The following is a 26,295-nucleotide window of genomic DNA, read 5'->3' as shown; positions in this document are numbered from 1 at the left end:
ACGCAGAGCACCCACCTAAGCTTACAGGTAAGGCTAAGCAATATACATTTTCTGCTGTATTTCTTGTGCTCCTTTGCTTCCTTTTATAACCCAGCTTAGTAAACCAAGGAGACAGCTGAAAGCTGGCTGACTTTCTGAGGTAATTGATAACTTTATAAACTTGTTGCAGAGAAAAAAAGGAAAAAAAAAAAAGAGCTTAAAATTATTGCAGAGTCAAAGAGGGTTTGAAAGTATAATTTATAATTTTAAAAAAAAAAAAGGCCACAATTTGGTCATGTTACAGAAATGACTTTATAAAATAGGAGATGAAGTGCCAAAACTGTATTTATCTTAGAGATAATTTCAATTTACATTTTAAAAGTTAGGAATAAAAATGCAATTTTTCAAGCTTTTGTGACATTCATCCCAGAATATTTTGCTTACTCTTCGATAATTGCTCCACCCTCCAGTCAAATCTAACTTTTCCAATTGAATTACAATTCTCTCAGATGACGCCGTGTTTTAAGTTTCTTTGGGTACTCATAATATTTAATGAAATCTCAGCTTAATCTGTTTCAAATTAACCAGTTCAGTCAACAATAAAGAATGAGGGCAAAAATAAGTTTTTAAAAAGTCATCAGTGGCTTAGAAATTCATTGAAATAGCTGGTTAGTTTTGAATATTCACAGCAGGAGGGTCTGAGAAATAATTGCACAGAGGCTATGATTCTTCTGGCTTTAAACTGTTTAAAGACGAATGCATTGGATGAACTATTTTACAGTCCCTGAACACTTTAAGCATGCAGGGGGAAAATAAAGGAACCAAAGTAAATGAGAGGTTTTGGTGAAGACTGGGACAGGAATAAGGAACACAGGGATGTGTTATTCTTTACTCACGTATACTATAGGTACCTCAGGGATTTCCAGTTTTGGATGTACACGCACCACTTGGCTTAATTCTTTTAGGGTGCTCTCAGAGAAAGATTTTTCAAAGGACTTACTCCTCCCTCCCAAGAAGTATTTGTAGAAAATGCATTTTTTGGTCTAGCATTAGGGGGGAAAAAAGCCACCCAAGGCACCTCTGCAGCACTGTACTTACTGCAGCACCGCGGGGCACAGCGAGTGCCAGGTTACACAGGAAAGCGTCCAGCTCCTCCTGGTCTTGCCAGCGTTTGGAGTCCGAGCAAAACGTCATGGGGATGGCATATCAGGGCGCAGCACTTTTAGATTTGTTTAGTTAAATCATCCAAGAAAGCAAGCTTTTCTTACTGCAGCTAACCAACTCTCAGTTCACGTATTTCGCGTCATGAAAAGCTTAGAAACCGAAGCGCTGTTTACCCTGCTCCCAAGTGCAAACACTGTGCTCCAGACAGCATGTGCGTTGGCTTCTGCAAGGAGAACTTTCCAGTTTATAAAGCAACACTCTGCTTAGTCATACTCAAAAAGAGTAAGTACTTTTTCACCCTGAAGGGAGGTATGTACCTGGCATGCTGGCTGGAAATGGAAGAACAAAACATTTCTTAAGAATTCAGGAACTTGCTTAATAGATCCCCTCTCACTATTTCTGGAGACCCTCAGTCATTAAAGCTGGTTTTTGTCTGCCTTCAGCACTGAGAGAGTGCTTACCTGGACACAGGCTAGTAAACTGCATTCAAGCCTTTTGCACATTGTTTTTGCAAGTGTAAGAGAATTGGTATGCTCCATCCTTACCTTCGCTCAGGTACTTCCATCTCTTGTACACACTTGTTACAGACACTGTTTCTCCACAAAGGTCTTATCTAAGGTAGTTATTAAACTGAAAGAAATAAGTAAATAAAAACAAAAGCATTATTTTTTCAGTTGTCTGGAACCCAAGAAGGTCTCAGGTTTGGACCTTCTGGAAGATAGATGTCCTCTGATTTCACTGGTGTTGAATTCTACCTGATCAATAAAAACATTCAAATAAGTTGGCTCTCCATACAACACCGGAAAAGAAAATGGGAATCATTTCTCAGTAACAAGCACTTCATGCACAAAAATTATTTTTAATCATAATTAACTTTATTGTTGTTCTTTCAAATTTAGTGTTCATGGCAGTAGATAAATTCAGTCCCCAGACTTGAGGGTCAAACCGCTGGCTAATTTCAAGGGCACCATATTTATCTCCTACTGCACTGGTATGAGCATAAGGTCTACTGGAAATGTCATTACTTCTGTAGACTTCTCATGAAAGACCCAGAGCTGACAGCTAGATAGTCTGCTTTGGTTATTTTCTTTCCCTCCCTTGGCATCTTGAAAAAAAACCCTGAAGATATCACAGTTCCACTCCTTTTTCAGAGCTGTCATGAGGAAAGAGGTAGGAAGCAAAATCTGAAAGCATCAAAACAGGAATAAGATTAAAATCTGCCTCCACACTTACAACTAGGTTATATATTTAGGTGTTTGCTGGATGCTGAAAACCTTCAATTCCCAGCTAAAGCGGAAGAATTGTCGATTGCTTGGTATTTTCAGGGAGAAGCAGCTTTTAGACAACTCTCCGAGTACAAAACCGAGGCTGGTACACCTGTGCACACCAAATTAAATTTAATAAAACCAGCATCAAAAGCCCCACTAGCACAGGTGATTGATGTCATATGGGCTGGGAAAACTCCCAAAAGCAGGAAACATGGGTGGTAAAGAATTTAAACTATTCTGCTATATAAATATGGACTGAAGCAGGCATTAAGGCAACAGGCCCTGTGCCCTATGTCAGGCAGGACAGAAGAGCTAACAGGATTACAGTTGTTCCTTCTGAAGGAAAGAGCGAGGAAAATTGTCTTCTGTCTCCATTTTTCTTCCCACCTTTGATTTGTTTAGCCTCTCTCGCTGCATGTTTGTATCGACACCATTGGGCTCTGACCTTATTGGGGATCCGTAGCCTCAGGCACACAAACACAGCTGCAAATTGGCAGCGTACGCGTGGCAGTGGGCTCCGGTACTCTGGTACGTACGCTTGGGACAACAGCGGTGATGGAGGAACCCCCCTGGGTCAGGGAGGGGTGCAGGAAAGGGGAGAGGGTACATAGGTCCTTGCAAAGGACAAAGGCAAATGCAATCCTTTTCTGTGCATGCCTGCTTTTTTCCTTCTTCTTTCTTTTCTTTCTTTTAAATCTCTACAGCTGACTTGGATCTTAACTCCCAGGCATAAATCTTGCCAAATTGTTTGGCATCTTTATACACAGCGCTAAGGCTTGCACAGCATGTTGAGCCAAAAATATTAAGAAACATAGTATTTTGTTATGTAGATAATGACTTATAGCTTTCAGCCTCAGAGTCCTCAAACTTCCACCACATCTGGAAAACCAACATTAGAAACGTACACATCACCACTGAAGCTCTGACATTCACCTCTAGATATGAACCTCAGTCCTGTCCCCCCATCTGTGGGATTACCAAGCTGTAGAGCTCATGGCTGATGTTTCCAAAAGCATTAAATTAAGCCTCTACAAATTTTGGGGTGGGGGAGGCCCATGCCTCCAGCTGAACACATTTGAAAATGGGCCACTATGTTCTGTGACTTCCCAGGGCTTTCCTGGAAAAGTTGGGTTAGTTTGAGTAGATCAAGGGACTCAGAACAAGGTGCAGAAAGGAAATAATTCACTGCCATATCACTGCTCCAGCCACTAGACTGTGTTCACTCTCTGAATTAAACAGCAGATAGACTGGCAGATTTTCCTTTTTTCCCCTTGCACTTTCCTTCCTCCCTCCCTGTTTTGTTAAAAAATAAAATAAAAAAGTTACAGAGCTCTCAGAAATTCCATTTGGCAGCTGTAGAGCGGATAGTGAACATAAAGAAGAGATTCCTTTGCTGCGCCTAATGCATGCTGCTTATCCAAATTAGCCACACAATTACTTCTATCAATGCAAAAATAGTTTAATGTTTTTTTTCTAGTGCACAGCACTTGAGAATGACTTAAAATGCAGTGTAATTTGCTACAGTGTATGTCCTGAAGTGGCTCACTAATGAAAAGAGGATTAACTCTCCATTATTCTGAATTACCATTTTGTGAAATCACTAACAATATTTTCATTTATATACATATAACCCAAGGGGGAGAAATATTCCAGCCATCCAAGTGATTAATAAATAAAATTCATTAGATAACATGCACTTTGGTCTTATTTATGAAGAGAAAGATTAGGGTATAAAAATGCAGATGACTGAATTTTTATCATCCTCGTTCCGATAATACACTTAAGTCCATGACAGCATAATTGGTGAGCACCGGCGGTTCAGCGTTACATGCGCAGGCTGGATCGAGAAGCAGAACCCGCAGGATGCCGGGCTTGGCAGACAAAACCTCACGGGCTTGAGCATCCTACCCCGGTCCCATGAGGCGGACCCGGCCCTCGGCTGCTGACCAGCCAGCGCAGGGTGGGCGCAGCGGGGCAACGCCAGGTCTCAGCAGCTCGCACAGCCTGGTGAGAACCAGAGAGGAGCCGTGGTTGGGCGTGGGGGAAGAGTGGGATGAGCCACAGGTTGCCCTGCCCCGCTGGAAGGGAACTCCTGTCCCAGATGCAGGGCTCCATTCCTCACCACCCCCCAAAGCTGGGGTCAAAGCTTCCTGCCGAGCAGAACCTCTCTGGGAGAGCGGCAGTTCCCGCTAGCTGACTCTCCTCTTCACCCCTCCCCCGTGAAACAAGAAAGGCTGTCCTGAGCTGGAGCAGCACTTCCAGGAGCAAGCAGGGTGCAGTCGCCGGTGCACAGGGCACGAGGACCATCCCTGCTCCAGAGAGCTTTCACATCCAAGGTTGCATGTCCCCAGCGTGGTGTGGTGCCGTGAAGCGACTGCGAAGCTGGTACGGGAGAGCTGCCCTGGTACATCATTCAGCCTGCACTACCCAGCCTGTAAGGCAAAGCATTTTAGCCCAAAAGAAGCACCACAAGGGGTGGGAGACTGCTCCCATGAGCCTGTGCTGGGGTAACCCTGCCATCCAACTCCACTGGGACAGCACCCTGCAAGGGACGGTCTCCCCTCCCCAGAGATCTGCAAAAGAAATCTGAGCTTTCCCTGACTGGGCTTGTGCTAGACAGCCATCCTTATATAGACAAACAATCATCCTTATAGCCACAACAGCATTAAGAACAACAATTTAAAAAAAAAATTCCAATCCACTTTTCACTTTTCAATCGAAGAGGGCAGGCCTAGGGAACAGCCTTCCCTCAGCTCCATTTGGTGTACGCAGAACAGTCAATAAGAGATGAGGTCGGACATCTTTGGTTCCTGGAAAGACACAAGCCTTTCTGTCCTCTCCCCAACCAAACACTTCATGGCAATTAATTCCAGAGCTCAAGTAGCAAACCAGCCCCTTTCCCCCCCCCTTCCCCTCCTCCTAGTTAAACTCTGTTACTTCTTACTTAGTCTAGAGTCAAATCTGAAATACATAATTTATTAGAGGAATTTCAGCTGATGCTTTCCTATGCTCTAATTCAATTTAAAAATCCCTGCAGCAGATAACATTGGCAAGGCATAAAAGAACAGAGCTTACTTGAAAGTTCAGGGAGCATATGGCTTCCCAGGACAGACAGAAACGAGTATTTCTCAGCAGAGGTCTAACTTTCAGAGTGCTAACCGAGCTTCAAACTGAGACGGTGTTACAGTACCACAAAGGATCATTTGCAGATGTAATTGCCCTGTTTCGAGGTCTGCAGCCTAGGAGCAGGACTATTGGTGTAACAAATCAATGCGCCGCGTGATTACTGATTACATTGCTTTCTCTTCTTTCCTTTGTTTCCTCCCCTCCCATTTTATGGAGCCGTGAATAAAAGCACAGCCAGTCCTTCAGCATCAAGGCAACAGGCTCTCAGTTAAGATAATTCCTTGCTAGACAAATAACAGTTCTTATCAAGTGCTAGATAACAGCCTATTCACTCCCAAAGTCAGACTGTATTAGATTTGTATCTCTGACAGTCTAACATTATCTACGCTGTTGAGTCTGCATGTAGAATTAGCATAATTCTGGTAGGGGAAGGAAAAAGGGGCTCCTGGGGGCACAGAGATGGGACTTGGTGCTACTCAGAGGCACGTAAGACCGAGCCCAAGGTAAATTTGCTAGAAGCTGGAATTCTCAGAGGCCTATACAAATCTCAACAGAGGACCACTTAGCTAAACATCATCATCATGTTTTAGGAAGCTTGGCTGAAAGATAGATCCCCTTGCCAGTGAAAGCAAGCCAATTTTTGAACAAAGGTGTACATGTGCCAAACAAAAACTGGCTCCACAATCTTGCCTAGCTTTGGAGTAGGAAAACAGGAATCATTTGGCTTTTTCAAGTTTTGCAGAGAAACAGAACATGACAGGCACAAAAGAGCCCAAAGTGAGGAAACAAACCCCATGGGTACACGGGATGTCAGTGAAAAATGGCCATCCTGCTTGCAGGAGAGCTCTACAACAGCTGCATGAAGCCACTAGCCAGATTTTTATAATTAAAAGGACACAAACCTCACCAGCGGCCAACACAAAAAAAAAAATTGTGGGAGCCACTACAGAATTTGTTGCCTGCAAGAAAGGTGGATTTTTGGCTGGCTGTACTCGCATACTTCATAAGATCAAGCTCAACTCCACTTCTTGTTGTTACAAGTCTCCTGTGGAACTGCAAGGTTCAACTTCTCCCTTCAAGGGGATGAGAGACAGGAGCAACCGCTGCCCTGAGACATCAGGGAGTCCGGCAGGAGAAACAAGACAGACCCAACAGAGAGATGCAGCAGACAAAGTCTGCAGCAGACAAAGTCTGCAGCAGAAGGCTGGCAACATGGAAAAAAGGGAAACTTGTTTCAGAGGACAAGAGGGGAAGATGGTTAAGTGACAACTGGCGACAGGGTAAATAGGAGGTCAGGTGTGTGGCCAGCCCCAAATTCTAGTTCCTAGAGGTTTGCTGTAGCTTGAGGATCAGCTGCATGAGCAGTTTATCTTCCTGCTGACCACTTGCAGAACAAAACATGCTTTGCCTTCAGAAATGTGCAAATTCATAGAAGAAAAACAAAAGGAGACATTGCAACACCTATGTCCCTCACAATAATCCTTCTCCGACATTGTGCCTGGATCTGCGACCTCAGTATTTGTCTGGTAGTGTGCAGAATTTCCAGCATTGTTAATTTGGACTGAAAAACTCTCATGTACACCTTTATCACTTGTCAATCACTCCCTTGTTTCTTCGTCTTTACTGAGAATACATGATTGTACTGTACCTTAGCTTTCCCCCGCAAAGTTTTCTTCAAGTAGTCAAAAAATCAAAATAAAAAATGATCTGAAAACCCCTTGACCTAAACGCACCCAACACTGTATGTGTGGGGATACCACTGGCCAGTGCAGTGCCACACTTGAGCTGCACCTGCAGCAGCTGGCACGGTGTCTGTATCACAGTTATTTCACTGGGCTTTTACCTAAAATACTTCAGCTGCAGGGGATTAGGAGACTTAAACATGGATGCAAAAACCTCACCTGATTAAGAGACAAGAATATTCTTGCAAACCTATAGTTATGGCCTATGGCATGGATAGGGGACGTGTCAACTCTCAAGTTAGTCTCTGGCCTTTAACTTCACTGACCAGCTTTGTGAAAACGCCCGGTTGCCCTCCGAGGTCCTGCCGCTCGCGGGTCAGTGCCCAGAGTGCTCAGCTCCTGCGTAAAGCCCAGACTTGGCAAGCGGGGGAGGAGGGAGACCACCTAACTGGGCTGTAACTGCCGACTCCACAGCTGAGGGAAAATACAGGGGAAAGCCTCAATCAGGACAGCAGCTGAGGAAATCACAGAAGCAGGAGAGAATCTGTGGCCTCAAGAGATGTATAAAGCTGACACCAAAGGGTTCAACACTAGCAGGTAGCTCGAACATCAAGGTTGTCAGTTCTGAGCAACACAGCCCTGACAGCATGGCCAGGCAAAGGGTGCTGGGTTTGGCAACATTAATGATATTCTGATTTTAGCTACAGGATAATCTGTTCATCAGTGCTCCTTCCTACTCACTAGGTTAAAAAAAGTGAACCTGAAAAGCAGGAAGTCCTTGAGCCCATCCTGGCTAAAAAAATATTTTGTCAGTCAGTGGTGCCACAAAAAAGCAAACTCATTCCTCCAAAAAGCCTGTGAAGTTCAGCATGCAGGGCTCCATTAGGATGTTGAAAGAGTAGAACAGGTACACCCAGCATTCACCTGAATGGACACATTCAAACTCCCTGAGCTGCTAAAATCACATAAAATAAAAGCTTTTAGGAGATTCACAATGATAAAGAAACAGTTTCCCCCACTCAGTTCCCCTAGCTGCTCTAGATCCCTTGGATCAGGCTGCTAGACCTACCAAATCCTTTGTGGATTTTCCAGTGGATTTTCCAGGAAACAAATTCCCAGTGGAGACCGAACTTCAGTGCTCACAGACCTTTGGCTTTTGTTCCCATTGCTGGTATGCTTGTCCGACAAAGCATTCCTTGCCTAGTTCAGGGGAGGCAGAAATCCGAGTGTGAGTCTGTGTGCCACAGAGCAGGTACACCCATCCCAGAGCAGGTACACCCATCCCAGAGCAGGGCCAGCCCGATTGCACCTGGCCAGTGCTGCTCCCAGCGTCCCACAGCCAGAGCAGAACTTGCTTTGTGCTTCCTCAGGTCAACGTTCCGTTTTGGTTGCATTCCAGACGCTGGCACGTCCTCCATGGACAAGATGTCATCAGCAAGTTTGAATGCTGCGAAGAAAAATGCGTACACAGCTATCAAAGTGGATCCTGATGAGGATTACTGTACCCCAGGTGCATTTGAATTGGAGCGACTCTTCTGGAAAGGATGCCCGAAGTACACTCATGTCAACGAAGTTTGGCCCAACCTCTACATAGGAGATGAGTAAGTGTACATGATACCTCTCTACATAGCAGATGAGTAAGTGTACATAGTACGTCTCTTCTACATAGGCGATGACTAAGCTGTACTAAGTACAGCTCACCACAGCAAGGTACTTCTTTCTTCCTCCTACCCATTCGTTAGTATTTAGCGGCGATGATGTGATCTGATGAGCTACTGACAGATGCCAGAGTTCGACAGAGCAATCAGACCTGGCACGGCCCTTACACATACGGGCACACAGTGTTGGTTGCTGTGCAGCGGGGTCTGCTGTCAAAGGCCGAGTACCAGGAGCAGTCGTGGCACCAGTGCAGGCTGCAGAGGTTCGAGCTAGTCACCATCCATTTTTAACTGTCTCAAGGAGCAATTCGTCATGTGTCTCTGAAAGTCCTGCCATGGTTACACGAACAGAAGGGCACAGCCCCCATGGCTAGACCACAGCTTAGGTTGGTTTAAGCCTAAAATGTAATTCTTGAAAAGTGACTGAAGAGACAGCTCAACCCGCAGTGGTATTTCTGCATTTCCAAGCCTGTGCTTGTGTACATGGAGTACTCCGCATTTCCAAATTGCTCAAGAGATTAAAACAAACAGAACCCTGTGGAAGGCAAAGCTGCAGAGATGTGTCTCACTGATCAGACCAAGTGTGATTTGGAAAAAACCCAAACCCACAAACCAGACTTAGCTCTGCTGAGCACAGGACTAAGCTGGAAACAGCCTATTCTGACAGGCAGGGATGACTGCTGCAGCGGGGAGACATGCCATCAGAAAATCTCCCAACCCAAACCCTGAGCAGAGCAAGAAAGCTTTTCTTACCCCTTAGGCATTATTGGTCCCCTTCCCATTTTCCTCTACACCCTTCACTAACATGACATTTATTTTACATCATCACTGTAAGGCACAAGCAGGAGCCCCACTGGCTCCAAAGTTCTCAATAATTTTTTTAAAAGGTCCTAAAATTCATCTGTTGCCAGCTTATAAAAGAGGAAAGATATACAGCTTTGAACATTACAAGACTCCTAATATCATCGACCAATTACTGATGTGGCGCCAGAGGCAACAGAAAGACACACAAAAGTTCTGGGCTTTAACCAAGCCAGGGCTCCTACTTTAGAGACAGAGGGGAAAACAAAAAAAAAAAAAAAAAAAAAAATTTTAAGGCATGGGAAGAGCCTGGCCAAATGACTCAGGAGCAAAGGAAAGCGGGGTTGAGTTGTTCTCTCCCCATCCTACCCTGCCCGTCTTGTTAGATACTTCTAACTCAAGATTCAGGGTAAAGAACAGCCTCTCCTGGCATTTATTTCCTAATTCCTTCTTCAAAATCACCAGCAGAATTATCCTGAATGAAGCCAGTAGAATAATTTCCCTCTTAACTCTTTGATGAAGCTACAGCTCTGCCCTCTGAGCGAAGGGATCTAACGAGACAACGGGTCTTTGGACAGTCAGTCTCCCAGCCCAGGACACCAGACACTGACTCCTTCATGTAATGGACCATTCCTGTAGCAGCGGCTTGCTACACTTGGTATTTAATAAATGCGCAGCTCTGACTACAGTTCGCACCCGCACTCTGTACAAACTAACCAGAGGAACCGAAAAACAAGTTTCTTGAGAGGCAGAGCTGCACCCACGTACACTGGGCAGTTTCTTATTTCTGCAGGGGACGGGTCTTAAGTCAGGAGGAAAAGCAATGGTGCTTCAAGGGGAACCAAGTCCCCCCCTGTGACCGGGACAAAGGAATGAGAAAACCAACTGAGAAGGATAAATAAGCGGGGAGCAGATAGGGGGTGAACAGAAATAAAACTTCCCCAGAAAATGGGGGTCCCTGCATGACAGTGACTGTTGTCAGCCAGATAAGGACAAACTTGACATCCAGTAGCAGAAAATCTGAGATGAGAACTGGTCCACAGGCAAGATGCAGCTTTCATTACCACAGCTAAAATTTGGTTTGAAGCAGGCAAAGTCCAGGGACACGTACATCTTTCCTAGGCCAGCTCCACATCTTACTTCTGACCAACAGCTTCCCCCTTCAGTGTGGCAGGGGGTTTTGTATTGTTTTATTTTAAGATCTTACTGTAGCACTGGTCGCCAAAGAGCTGCCATGGAGACATGAACAGATGTTGGGTGTATTTGCATCCTCAGCCATGCTAAATTAAGGTTGATCTTGAAAGAATTTAGTGGAGCTCATCAACAAAATCAAGTGAACACACACATGCAGAGTTTATCTTCAGAGCCTTCACATCTGTGCTTCATTCCTGCCTCCTGCATTTACAAGGTTAACAGGACTTGTGACTGCTTATGGAAATGCTAATTAATTACCCTGACTACGTAACCACATCTTCCTTCTAATGCAATACAGGCTATCAAGGAGCCCTGTGAGGCCACTCAATCCTTTTGTTACAAGGCTTCGCTGCAGATGTTGCCCAGAGGCAATGAAATCTCCATGAGCCTGTCAGGCCCAGAATAATCAAAGCCTCAAAATATAACATGCTGTGTTCAGCTCCAATTGAAATTTTCCTCCAGCAAGTTCCAAGGACTTTTAAAGACCAGACACTGGAACTTGTAGGAGACAGCCCAGTGATAGGAATAAAACATGCCTTGCCAAGATTTTGATTCATCTGCTACCAGGATCAGTGCTTACATGTATCATTCTCACATCCAGAAGCCTTCTAAAGGGACAGAGAGCAGCTTTGTCTTGCTCCTTTCTCACACTGGGCACCAGGTTACTTACACGGGCAGTTTCACTGGCTAATCCCAAGCCTGCTTGGTTCACCGCAGGCACGTGGAAAATCTCTGCCAGTTTTGCAGATTGTAGTTTCTTCATGCAGCTCTTCAGTGATCGCCTTATTACCTGAGATGATGTTCGTGGTTCCGCATTTCTGAATTTCAAATAATATTTTAGCTGAAGGCAAAGGCCTCCCCAGATTTTGTTTTCCTCTTAACTATCCTCTAGCTCTCATTAGGATTTAAAGCCTGATCACAATTTCAGGTCTTTCTGTGTTCTCAAATGACTCCCAGAGGAAAAGGAGTCTTCTGGAGTCTAATTCCTTACAGGTTAAATATGAAAAATAACTTTCTGGATATGCAGCTGAGCTGAGCTTGCATTTCAAGAAAGCTATGGTCTGTGCTTCTTCCAGCTGAGCCCCAAGGCTTACAGTCGTGAGAATTAACGCAGGTAAGGTTCACCAAGACACACGAGTAGCTCAAACCTACAGACTGGGATATATGATAATTAAAATATATAACTAAACTTGACATATATGCTTAACTAAAACTCATTCTCTCCTCTTCCCTTTCTCCAGAAAAAACAATACAGTATGGCTTTTTCCAAGTGATTAAGTAGAAAGACAATTTATACTGATCTAGAAGAAAACAGATGGGACTCACTCAGGGTAGCAAATAGTTACCTCCCACTGTTTAGCATTATGAACTCCTAGGATCTACACCAGTATTAATCATACAAAAATAGGAGTGTATGCAGATTTAGATTGTAACAACACTCTTGAGGACACAGTTTCAACTCTGTTAGTATGAGAATCCGCCGACTGTAACAGCAGTTTAACAATCCAGAAAAATCAGATCTGTAACACTGGACCACAAACCTCTTCAAGCAGCAACCATTTCCAAGACAAGTAACTATTCCTCACACAACATCATCTCTGTCTATAGGTCAGACCTATATAGGTCTGTATTTCTAACACTTGGTGAGTGAAGTCAAGACCAGGAACTGACTGACTACAGCACATGGGTTTGATGCCTTTGCTGTACAGAAAGCAGAGAGGTATTTCCTCTATCTATGTTGTATCACTTACAAAACCAACATCCACCTTTTTGGGCTAGAGGAAAGCGGACTACCAGAACTTTTGCTACCACATATTACGAAGATCCTGTTCAGTATTTTCAGTGGTAACTAAAAATTCTTCTAATTCACACTGAACAGGAGGTATCTACAGAAATGGAGCAACACCTCAGACGGAAAAGGGGATACAATGCTACGCTATCTCTAGATTGCCTCAGTGCTGGAGTTACCAAAGGAAATTGGGTCAGTATTATTGGAAATTCTCAACATCTCTCCTCAGGAGGGAGAACTGCCAGATTTCCTTAAGAAAGTGTCAGTATTGCCTATATTCAGGAAGCTTCTTTCTGACACTGACCATCTGGTAAATTATCATCCTGCATCGAGCTTTCCTTCACCGTTTAAGAAAATGCAAAAGTTTGAAAGAGACGATTCCTCTTCTAGTAACGTGTTGCCTCAGATTTCCTTGTGTTTTGTCAATCTGGGTCACAGCAATCTTTGGCTTTAGTAGTCTATACCGAAACACGTTTGCATTGCTCAACCTTCACACGAAGCTTAAGAGACTTGGCTCTACTTAGAGCTCACAAGCATACCACTCGTCTGGTTGACCAGTACCAGCTACAAGGTGCTGATTTACCTGTGGTGGGAGCTGCTCTGCCCACATCCTCATGAGGCTTCAGAGAATTACTTCCCTTCCTTTAGATGCACCTGGGCTTTCATCATGAGCCACCGTCTCTTCCCTTTGTTAGCTGCTTTTAACATACTTAATACTTGATGTGGAGGTGCAGGCTGCAGTGCTTGCACGTTGTCTTCCCCTCTCTTGCAACTCCATTGGTTTGGGCATCTGCCTGATGAAAGCAGCTGGGACTAAAGCTTGTATGACAGTATTTTTGAAAAAAGAGAGAAGGGATTTGGTACACTGGAGACAGCAACTTGAAAGGATTTTCTTTCACATTATAACTACTTACGTTGTTGTTTCCAGAAGGCGGCACAGTTTGCTGCAGCATTTGCTTTTAATGCTATGAATCTTAGCTTTAAAACTGACAGCAGGCAGAGTTAAAGTTTTGGACAAGCCCTTTACTTGCCCTTGTACAACCCAAGGGATGTAAATAGTCTTTTGGGAATCATCTGAAAATGGATGACATTTTTATTCGGGTCAGTTCTCCCTCTTGGTGATAGTCTGTTATTATCAATATATCCCTATGTGAAAGAGATTTTATCTCCAATTTTTGCCATTTACATGGCATTCCCATATCAAAGTACTCCCCCTTGGCTAAGAACTTTAAAAACATGTTTATGAGTCCAACTGTCCTACAGTAAATGCAGGGTCTGATTCAGCAAAGCACTGAGCTTTTGCTTAACGTGCTTTGCTACAGAGAGGAAGACTTCTGGGTATGCTTAACTTTCAGCATATGTTTATGTGCTCTGAATTGAAGAGCTGATGAGTTTTTACATGGGACCAATCTGCCCAGTTCATCTCTTACTAAATGGAATTACACTGAAATTTTCACTGTTATCTCCCAGTGCCACACTTCACCTTCTCTGCACAGGAACACATTCAAGGCAGACACTGGAGGCCACAGTTGCACCATGTAAAAAGAAATCAAGTGCTAATAGCACAGATGGTGGAGATACACAAAATGAAAACAATCGCAAGAGTAGTCAAATGCTTCTGGCTTCACCTACACTGGCATTTGTAGCAAACTCTTCTTTACATGGCCACTTAAAATTCAACCATAATCACAAAAATAGAAATATTATTTGCAACTTATTAGGAAACGGCAGCACCCAAAGAGGGAGAAAAAAGAGGAATATTGCTAGCCTGACTGTTAAACTCTGGTAGTGAGCCAATTGCAAGGGAAAAAAAAAAATCTGTGCCATTTCTAGCTGAAAGTGAATTAGAAATAGAGCTATAAATCCTCCAATAAGGCATATGATTCATATACCCCTGAATGATCCTATGCTATTAGTCACCTCAACCAATCAGATATTTGCAGATATTTCTGCTTGATTTACTCCATCTAAAATACTGATACTTCAGGCGTGGTAAAAACTGCAAGGAAGACCAAAAACATTCCCCTCTCCTTGGGATGTAACCAGGAGTATCATGCATGATGAAACACACGCACAAACACAAATTAGGCTCTGATTAAACAGATAGTGAGGGATGCTTGCACAACGGCATCCACGCTATAGAGTCAGGTGAGGTTGGAAAGCAAGCCAGTCCTTTACACAAAGCCCGAGTTCACTGATGGCTAAAGCCGGTCCAAGCGGCACAGTAACATTTCCATTTACACGGGTCCCCCTATGAGGGCTTCACAGCCTGTTTCTTGCTCTCTGTTAACTGGCAAACAACGTGCTGCAGACACAGCATGACCTCAAGTTTAACTGTCTGTATTAGGGCAGTGTCAGAGCCTCAGCACAGGCCACCCCTGCCCAATAGGACTTATGATCCATGGGCGAGGTAGAGAGACAGCGGATGGGAGTGAAAAAGCAGACAAACCCGAGGCAGTATGACAAGTGGTCGTCCAGCTGGGCTGTTTGCCTGGCTTTTGGGGAAAGGTTTACAAGGGGGGGTGGGGGGGTGGGTGGGAAAAGGAAAATTTTTGAAAGAACAGTAGAGATATCTTTTATGAAAATATAATTATCAATTAAAATCAGCCTATCCCAAGCATTGAGGAAAACAGTGTAAATTCTTCAGTGCCAAAGCCAGTGGAGTAGATAACCCTCGAAGTATTTCCTTGGTACACTTATGATTTACTTTAAAAATAAGAGATTTCACAGAAGATGATTTAGTTACATCTAAGCATTTACAATAGGCTTTTTGTAACAGCATTCAAGGTTGCTCCATTGCTGCTACTCATTCCATCTCTAGCCCAAGGCATGGGAAACAGAGGGAGTAACAGAATCCCAGAGTGGTAGGGGTTGGAAGGGACCTCTGGAGACCATCTAGCCCAACCCTCCTGCTGAAGCAGGATCACCTGCTATGAATATGCACAATGTGCATATTCCCAAACTCTAACAGGCCAAGGGCCAGGCGCCAGTGCAAATTGTGATGCAAAACGGACACCTAGCTGCCTTGCCTTTAATTGATTAAATAAAAAGGAGGAGGATGAATTCCATCCTGGGCCACAAATTCCCGGTATGCAGCTACAGGCAAAACTGGGAGGTGGAAGGGGAAGTTCTCAGGAGCCTGCTTATGCAGTTAGCGAAAGACAGTATCCCTTCTTTCTGAATACCTATTAAGCCACCAGGGCCACCGAACACTTAAAAATGAGATCTTAAGACATGTAACAAGATTGTAAGTGCGACTGCCAAACAAATGCATTAGATGCACCCACTGTGTCAAAAGGCAATCTCCTGAGAACCTAATCGAGGAAACAGGAAAATTGGATTTCAGATGAATGTAACTGTCAAATGTTAATGATTGTCATGCGACCTATTGTTTGACATTGTCTTTGCTCAGAACAACTTCATTATTTAATTCAAATCCTATATATTAGCCTAAGCGGTGCTTGCAGAAACGAAAGTTTGGTAGTATCTACAGTCCATCAACCCTAACTACACTGCAGTCCTACTTGCTATTCAGCACATAGGACTCCCCTTGCAGGGTTTCTAGTTGAGCACAGATCTCTGACCTGAAACCGTCAGTCTTTCATTGTTTGCTGGATACATGCTTTAGGCCAAGTCTGGTGAATGGAAATCATATTTTCTCTATCCCAGTATTAGGGAGGTAAAACAAAATAAGACTTAATTTGAAACTAGAATCTTGCAGTTCACCTCAAGCACATCAAAACATCAAGAGAAGCAGTTATTCACTGCCCCTTTACTCTTCGGCCAGGACATTTAATCTGTTTTTGAAGTACTGTCCATCCTTACAGTCCAGAACTGAAGTGCCTGTGCCGGCAAATTGTATAGAGCATATCCACCTGAAGAGAATCCTACGGCATGAGTCTCCTGAAAGGAGGGAGAAAAATAAATATCTTTCCAGGTCAATCACAGCAACGACAATGCGAAGGGAAGGAGCGAGCATTATTTAACCTGAGGTGAAGGTGGGAAGTCACAGCATTAGAAGCAAGATGCTGCTGCTCCTCTGTCCTCCAGAGTCTACTGGGCTTAGGCAGGCATCAGCACACTAACTGGAGTTTTTATTTAAATTGTCACATAGGGGACTTACGATATTATTTCATGGCAAAAATGCCAGTAGAGTCAAGACATTATCGTTCCTGTCCAGAAAGGAATTTCTGCAGGGAGAAAAATCTACTCCGAACAGCCAATTACCATAAGCTTAATTTAAATAAGAGCAAACATAGGTAAGACCTTCAGTAGCCACATTCACGTTAAATGCTCTAAATCACTAGGTTCTCCACTGCTCAAAGGGGGATTTTGACTTTGACAGAGGCTGGGAAGGTGGAGTCAACTTCAAGCTATTCTGAGCTGTCACCACGAGAATTATGAAACACAACAGGTAGCCCGCCACAGGCAGCAGCTGCATTTGCACACTGAAATGTTCAGGAAACATTCATGGAGAGAGGTACTTTTGGTTGGAAAAAGCTGTTTCATGTCATGCGCTAATTCATTATGGCAGCAGTAGTTATGTGAAAATATATTAACAGAATAAAGTCTATGTAATATTTTGGTAAAAACCTGACAGCTTTTCCAAAAGAAAACTTTCCAAAATTAAAAGCTTTTTGTAATGGAACAAAAAAGTTTTTACACGCCTGTCCACAAACTCTGCACTTTTTGAGGAATTTCAGGCTGCTAGAAAGCATTTAGAGTAGGTACTAGGCACACAAAAAATCTACGATTTCCTCTCCTATCTGGCTTCCCTTGTCCAAGGAAAGAGAGGGCAAGAATAAATTAGAATATTGGGCTAAATACATGACTTTAAGCTTTCACTGAAGGCTAATATCCAATGTCCGTACCTAGTTCTTTTTGTCTAACCAAACGTGAGAGTAAAAGGAAACCTGATAGGGAGTTATGATGACAGAAGGGTGATTTTTAATTTACTTTTTTTTTTTAATAGAAATGGAGAAAAAACTCAGTAATTTCTTTTAGTGATGAAGAGCTGCTTTTTGAATACCACATGATCTTACTATCTTGCTACTCACATATCACTGACTCTTTCATTAGTGTCTAGTAATGGGACAGAAGGGGAAAACAGGATTCATAGGTCCTATTTCAAGTTCTGTCACTGATTTGCTTTCATGACTTTAAATAATTCGTTCTTTCTGTATCTCATGTTTCTTCTTGTACAAGATGGATAGAAGCTGGTATTGCCTACATTTCAAAGGTGCCAGGAAAATAAATTCATTTTTAAGGTGCTCTAAGGACCTGGGAGAGATAGTTATGAACTCCAGAAGGATCATTCACTCTGAATGACAGTATCTTAACAGCTTGACAATGGTACATGATGCATTTTTTGAAGCATTATCAGTTTCATTAACGTTTAGAACATACCAAATCAGGTTTGTTTTTTTTTTTTATGGCTTGCTGGGTAAGAAACTTTTTCACTTACATGACAGCTCTTGTTTTAACAGGAAAACTGCGTTAGATCGCTACAGCCTTGAGAAGGCAGGCTTCACCCACATCCTCAATGCAGCCCATGGTCAGCGGAATGTGGACACAGGACCAGAATATTATCACGACATGACTGTGGAGTACCACGGAGTGGAAGCAGATGATCTCCCCACTTTCAAGCTCAGCCAGTTCTTTTATTCAGCTTCTAAATTCATTGATAATGCACTTCAGGATGAAAGAAGTAAGGAGGGTGCTGAAAAGGGTTAAAAACAGTACAGTATTTACTCCATCTGATTATAAGCACAGTTGCACAGCATTCACCTTTGTGGGAATGAATCAAGTCCAATACAGTTTAACAGAGAACATAAAATTAGTAGCAGGGAAGTCATCTGAGGGAAGGCAGTGATGTAACTAGGACTTTTCTCACTGCAGAGCTCCTACCAGCCCAAGAGCCCCTTACCAAGCACTGTGATGGAAGTTCACATCACAGCTTGCATTAAGGTGTCCTGTATGACAGAGGGTTTTTGTTGTTGTTTTGACTCCTCTGTAAACACATCAGAGACAACTTGACATCGCATAGGTTCCATGAATTAGCTGTCTTTTCCTTAAATTAGTCCCTATTAAGACAGGTTTAATGAATATTGATTGCATTGCGGTGGGAATGGAACACGAGTGCTCTGCAGAGATTCCAAGCTGTCACTCCACAGCTTCTTGCTCTGCAGCATTAGATACACTCTGTAAATATAAAAACCATCTTCCTACCTGGCCATCAGATCTACCCCAAGCTATAACAGATATCTCTCTCCGCCATCTTCCAAGCAGCAGGGGACTGAAACAACTCTGAGAGCAGAGATCTAGAAACATTTCGTTAAAGCCTTTGTAATTTCTCAGCTTGATTACTACAATTCATTATTTGCTGACCTCCAGCAGTGTTCTATCAGAAAGCTTTGCACTGATGTGAAGTGCTACAGTCTAGGCCTCACACTGGCTTTCAGTATTACTCCTACTCCTACTCCCCACGTGTTTTTATATTTTTTTTTTTAAATCTCTACAGGATATTTTCCCAGAAACCAGCTTAGAAACTTAAGGCTTTCCTGCTGACCTACAGAGACCTTAATATCAGAGGGTCACATATCAAGTTTCTAACCTTGTGTCAGCTTCTGTTCTTGGCTGTTTAGTTCAGCTGTAGCCAGCTCTTACCCAGCTTGCCCCCAATACCCAGCCAGGTCTTTACAATTTTACACTTTCAGCAAGTACAGTCTACAGCAACAGTCCCTTCCCTCGTTCACGAGAAAGTCTTGAAAGCAGTTCAGTTTAAAAAAAAAATAAATTAAAAAAGGAAAGTCCTAATAGCAGGAGTAACTGCCTCAGAAGCTTACTTGCTTGTGAAGAAAGGTACCCTGCATTTCAAAAAAAGTATGTGTGAAGCACTGCCTTTGGGAAGGAGTGGATAACTATCAGCACCTGTGACTAGCCATGGCTGGAGGCCAGAGGTCAGGATCAGACTGGAGTAGCTGAAATAAGAAATGCAGACTTCTTCACTTCCCATCACCTCCTGTCCCTGTAACACCTTTGTCTGCTGTGCCGAGATAAAGAAATAAGCACAAGGGAAGCAGCAAAGGCTAGAAAAAAAAAATTTGCATCACAATAAATATTTGGGCAGGGAAGGATGGGACAGGGGGAGTATTAACCTTTTTGTTTCAAAACCACATCAAAGTCCAGGAAGTTCTGAGACAGTACCAAGCACCAGCCCCGCACTGAAACATAAGACCAAATCAAAGAGCAACTGGACAAACTTCTGCAAAACAAAAAAAAAATCCCATCTAAGTAGATATCACCAACTGTAATCATTTCTGTAGCTGTGCACTGCCTGCCACATTCACGTGGTTTTTACACAAGATAGCTAGGATCTTCTCTGATGGAGATCAATAAGTTACTGTAATACTCATGAAGAAAAAGAGCAAGCTCTTAATTTTCTCATGAGGGAAAACTAATGAAAGGACTATTGCATGCATCTTCCTGACCAAAGCATCCAGATTCCTAAACATTAAGGATTTTATAGTAAGTAACCAGTGGTAACTACATGGAACTTCAGTATATGGTGCTAAATACTGATCAGTAACAGCATTACACTCATTTTCTACTTTGTGTTAGAATCGAGCAAATGCAAAGAGAGGGAAAAGGTGGGAAAAAAAAGTTTTTACTTTTGTGACCAGAATGTATGTATTACTGAATTGGCTTCAGCTGTATCACACTGTTTGGGGTGTGACCTTCAGCCAGCCAAGTGATCAAATTCATTGATTAGATAGATGTCTTCATACAATGCTGTTTGCTGGGAAGCTGCTCAATAGTCAACGTTGTTGAAACAACTTGTTGTGCAAATGAAGAAGCCTCTCTATGTCTGCAACAGGCCAGGAAGCTTGGCAATTTGGATGCTGTCAAAACACAGTCCTAATGCAGTAATTCTGACTTAACCTTCAAAAGCTTTGTGATGGTGAAGAAAGTCCCTGATCAGACCACTATTTGCAGACTTTAAGGATGGGCAGATGGACTTAGGAACAGTGAAAGTAGCTTAGTTACGAGTAAGTTTCAGAGGCAAACTCAAACTGTTCAGAGTTATGCATGCTATCATTCGGCTGTGTATAAAGATTTCCCAAAAACTGCAATTCAGACAGCAGGACAGCTCAAAATTTATACCAGTGGGGCCTGATTAACCTGAAAGGAAGGCATTAAGAAGTTTTTAAGTTCCTTTCTATGCTACAGATTTAGTACATATTCCCTTGGTGTCTTAGTTCCTCAGAATGTAAAGTAGAGGGGAATAGCATTTTATTTTCATGCGAAGAGGTCATGGGAAAAAATACACTAAAGACTGAGATGATAAAAGCAACGTGAGAAGAAACATGAGACAAAGACCCAAGGCATTTGACCAAAGACACCTCAACATTCATCACTCCATCTGACTCTGGAAAGGGAATGCTGCATCTAGACAGATTTTTCAAGAAACACAAGCCCAAGTCAAGTGACCAAAATAGTTCAGGGACCTGTCATCACTCAGCAGACCTCTGGCTCTGTGAACTAATACTTTATATTCAGCCACACCCTGAAGGATATAAGTGGTCAAAGACTTTCCTCTTGGGGAAAGAGGGCTCAGATTTTCCTTGCGTCAGAACTGAGGAGACTACCAAATAGTACAGAAGGGACGTGGCCCTGTGTTCTGCTGTAACAGGAGTCGGACCTTGAATATTCACATACAGGAAAGGAGACTCTCCTACAACCAGGAGGCATTTCAGAAAATTGTACAGCCATTTTTTTGCCTTTGTTAACACAATATAAACCTGAACATTTTCTCCTAGATCCCCTGCACTTGCAACCCACACAAAGCAAAGCCTTCCTTGTCCTATCACGTCTTTTATCACCTCAACAGCATCCCATTTACAAGGTGGGAAGCTCTAAAGAGAAGCATGAAGGGCTGAACAAATGAGAGTTTTCATCCGTTTCAAATATTTGCAGTAATAATAGAAGGGATTATCATTTTCCAGGAGAGGAAGAGGCACTTTTAGTTATCAGAGAGACTGGAATTTTGCCAAGATGCCTCTAAGACTATCTGCTGGGATTAGGATGCAGACTGTAACCATTAATCCTCTAGTGTTGGCAGTTCTCGATGCATCCATTACACAGCAATGCTACTTTTGCCAAGACATCCTCTCGTGCCTGGAAGCAAAGGAGTTAATCGGCAGGAGTCATGGCTTTGCACCCAACACTTCTCACTAGGCATAGCTGACAGAGATAAACTATTATTGGCCCTGATAGGCTTCTTTTTTTTCTCCTGTGGCAATTTAGCTTAGCAGGGTGTTAAAGAGAGTGCTCCAAATCTACTTCCTTCAGCAGTTCAACCCTTTGTGAGACCCCCTCAAGGGCTTTGAATCATTTTTGGAAATCTTTTGAAGTGTTTCAAAACCTGTCAATCAGACCTGAACCCATTTACTGTTCTCTTCCTCCACCTCCCCCAGACACAGCAAACGGGGAAGGTTCCACTTTGGCTTACATCCTCGCCAGTACCTGAAGCCAAGGACTTTCTGCCTCTGAAAGTCCAAAGTTAAACCAAGTAATGTCACAAAGCTCAATCCTGAGGCACATTTATTCAGGAATGAAAACTATTAGTAGAGACTCTTCATTTACAATATACGAGATAAGCCACTACTGCGAGGAGATAATCATATAAAACAGAGAGGGGGTGCTGGTGGGGAAACGTCCTTAACGTGACAGGACAAGGGTGACTAGCCAGAGGTTTCTAAAGAAGTTTTTCTACAGTTTAAGAGGTGGTTTCTTTCTATCCCCCTGGTTACATGCCTATTAACTTTATGGCTCTCCTTATCCTCTGCCCTCAAAAATATTGCTAACCCTTAAAAACGCCTTGTTAGCTGTATTTTACAAATTAAGTATTTGGGCATAAGGTGATGCAATCTAGATCCTGAAAGACATTACTATCAGAACAAAAAACCCCAAAATTCAGTTAGCTTTTCTGTCTAGCTAGTAGAACTGACAAAGGCACCTCCGTGCATGCCATTTATCCTCATGGATGGTTCAACAGCGTACCAAACCCTCCCACACCCTTGTGCATCAGACATTATATCCAAACACAGAATTACAGACACACTGCTTGTGAGGCATGCAAGATTAGGCTGCAGGGCTTGCTGCAGCCCCCAGGCCTTCTCTGCAAGCTTTGTTCACAAATACATTCAACTATACCTGGTTTAGGATTAAATGGGCACTCTCCCATGTAGATAGTGTTCAGTTACTACAGTATGATTTACAGCCTTGGTTTCCCCATCTGTAAAAAGATGGGCCTTACAAAATGCTGGTAAGGGTTGTCATACAGAGCAGGGGCACTACAGAAACCTTCACTGTGAAAACCAGAAATTACCCAGTGTCATCTCTGCATCATTTCTCTTTGTTTCTGCAGACAAGGTTCTGGTTCACTGTGCTATGGGTCGCAGCCGGTCAGCCACACTGGTCTTGGCTTACCTGATGATTTACAAGAACATGACAGTAGTGGATGCCATTGAGCAAGTATCAAGACACCGATGCATCCTGCCAAACCGGGGCTTCTTGAAGCAGCTGAGAGAACTGGACATAGCGTTGGCACTGCAGAGGAGGAACACCAAAAACAGCCTACCACGTGATGACGATGAGAACAGCACCACGACCTAGTACTGTTCCTGGCAGGGTTGTGCTACTGGAAAAGAAACTCCATAAAAGGAGGGGAGGGGAAGGTGTAGTTAATTACACAGTCACAAGGTTCATTTGTTATTTGGAAGGAAAAACAAAGTCATTTCAAATGCTGTCAAGATGAGAAAGAAGGGAAGCCAAATTTAAAACCCATCTTCTTACAATGTTCCAGCCTTAGCAGAATTCTTTGTGGCATCAACAAATAAATTCTACCCTCTGTAAAACAAGCTTTTACAGCACAAAAGCAGAAAACCCTCTTCTAGCCGATTACCCCCAAAATCCTGATCCCAACCAAAGCATGTGGCATTTAAGAGTGGAGCTAGGCATTCCTGGAGAAAATTTGCAGGAAAAATATCAAGATGGTAACAGCACAGATTAATTGATAAGTTTAGTCCCAGAGTCCTGAAGGATTTTGCAGCAGTTTGTCTTTTTGTGCCGTTTTCTGGCATCTCCATTTCTTCTTTCACAGTAATAATCTAGGGCAGCACAGTGTTTAGAGAGCCTCCAGACGAGGATCAACTACCCAGTCTTCACAATGGACTTTGCAGCAGACCATACAAGCTAGAAACAAAGCAAGACCCCCGCAAAGGTCAGATGCATAAGCAGACAGAACGGACGACGGTTCAAAGAGGTACATACACATGACATTTTGGCAGTTTCAGTTTTAACTTATTTCTCCTAAATGCTTCAACTGCTTGAACTTTAAAAGGTCCTATACAGACAGTATCCAAGTCAATTTACTAGTTCACAAAACTACAAACACCTGAGAAAATTATGTTACTAGTTGTTTTCCTGCACTTGGAAAAAACTAACAGCTAGAACAATAAACAAGAAAAATAGGACGTCCTTTACATTGCTAAGAGGAAGTTCAACATTGAACTTGTGCAGCCCTAATAACCCCTAAATAATCAACTAGTTCTAATGAGAATTTATTTTTGATTAAAAAGGAAAGACACACAGGTGAAGCCTTTAAAAAATATCTCCCAGTGACCTGACTAACCAGGAGAAAGCTGCTGCTGTGCTTCCAGACACCACTGTTTATATTTACCACTACCAAATGTTTCCTCCTGTCTCAGCTTTAATCACCTTAATACATCATTGTGCTACAATACAGTTGCTAGTAATTGTGTTTGTTGACAGAAGTTAGTCCAAATACACAAATGGGGACACTGGATCTACTTTTCTGCCTAAACTTAAATTTGCTCTATTTGATACAAGTCATCAGTAACTGTGTTTTGACACAAATGAGAGTTTTGCCACCTCAGCAGTATTTGATATTCTTAAAATATACTGTAGAGGAGGATCACAATTAAGCCATGTTCACCACTTTTGCATCTGCAAAAAGGTCAAGTCATCACCCTCCCTGCTGGAATTTTGCCTAATTCAGTGTATCAGGTAAGAGCTATTTACTGCCTCAGTGCCCGAGATGAGCGACCTAGCCACCGACAGCACAGCAGAATTCTCTTGGTCTTCACCAGGTGACAAAGACTTTGTCACTTTGGTGCACTATGGACTGCAGAAGTCTTGGTACTTTAAAAAAACCAAGAACACAGGGCAGAAACATGCCACTCAGAACTGCAAGTATATGCTGCAAATCAAAGAGTTGAGCACAACTTTAAATCATTTTTGTAGATGTTAACAGCTCTTTACAGGCTTAGCATCTCTAGTGTGAAGGCTTTCCTATTCCTTCACTTCCTTTTGGGGTGCAAAACCTCATAAATCTTCTTCTCCAAACAGTAACTGTAGCTAAGGCTGCAGACACGCATAATGCAATGCTTTTGATTTACAATTTGTATTTATCTGTATAATAAAATACCTTATCTTCAAATTCTCAGCAGAACACAATAAACACAATTAAATTAGTTAAAAAACACAAAATAGACATCAAAATGTAAACAATATTAATGATAGAAATACACAAACTCTGGTAATTACCAAATTCAGTATCCCCTAAAAAAATAAAACCAAAAAAACAACAGAAAAAACCCCAGAAATAAAAAGGGAACTCAAAGGAAGTAATTTCACACCTCAAAAATAAATGACCAGTGACAATGTGGCTTTAAAGAGTCAAAAAATTCTTGGACGAGGTCCCTCAACTCTATCTACTTCCATAGACCTCCAAATGCACCTTTTCAGAGCACCTTGCTGTCTACTGCAATTTAATTCACAATCCAGACATGCAACAGCTCTCCCAGCCTTGTGTCAGACAAGCCTGCCTTTCACGCACGGCCCCGCTCTTTCACGCACTCTGATGGAGAAAGCTGAACTTTCTCACCTCTATGGCAGAAGTGTGTTTCTTAGCATTAGCCTTACAGACAGGAATTCTGTACCAAATGATATACTAAAATACAACAAATATCTACCAGGATTTCCCTCCATCAGGTTACAGGTTATTTTCTTTCTTGTATCCTGCATGATAGCTTGATACTGCTGTAACTGGAGAAGGATTTGTACCTGATTTACGTACAGAATTCTATTCAAACAACGTTTTCTGGGGCCTGGAGATGAGTATTTCTTTTGCAGTCCGAGACTTGTGCAAATACGCAGGAAAAATTTTAATTTCCTGAGGCCCAGCTGCTTTTCGTGGAGACTGACAGAGCTTTCAAACAGCAGCCTCCCAACTACTGATAGAAAGCAAAATACTAGAACACTTAAGTAGTTCCCATTTTGTCCTGCATAGCAGATTAGGAAATTGGCACATGGCAACACTGACATAGCGACAGAAGAATGTATCAACAATTTCCAAAAGACAGGATTCCAAGCTACTCAGAAACTAAGAGCTGCTATTCTTGCATGGAGATGAAAAATAGCACAAAACTGATTTCTCAAGTAAATCAACAGAACCCCTTATTCCAGTGTTTCTGCACTGGAAGGCCTTAAACATGGCTTAATTAAACTTATTCTTATTTAGTAGATGGGAAAAAAACTACCAAGAATTT

General features: G+C 42.7%; 1 protein-coding gene across 1 annotated transcript; it reads left to right on the top strand.

Moving 5' to 3' along the window:
* DUSP29 (dual specificity phosphatase 29) lies at nt 1-24,378 on the top strand. The gene is made up of 4 exons (XM_054832069.1): nt 1-27; nt 8,619-8,820; nt 18,148-18,368; nt 23,091-24,378. Exons 2-4 carry the CDS (start codon nt 8,636-8,638, stop codon nt 23,336-23,338), a joined length of 654 nt encoding a protein of 217 aa, XP_054688044.1. The 5' UTR covers nt 1-27; nt 8,619-8,635; the 3' UTR covers nt 23,339-24,378.
* Nucleotides 24,379-26,295: the final 1,917 nt, after the last annotated feature.

Source organism: Grus americana, chromosome 7 (assembly GCF_028858705.1).
Source record: "Grus americana isolate bGruAme1 chromosome 7, bGruAme1.mat, whole genome shotgun sequence".
In the NCBI taxonomy this organism is placed as follows: domain Eukaryota; kingdom Metazoa; phylum Chordata; class Aves; order Gruiformes; family Gruidae; genus Grus; species Grus americana.
The sequence above is the reverse complement of the archived record's forward strand: the minus strand, read 5'-3'. Positions and strand labels throughout refer to the sequence as shown.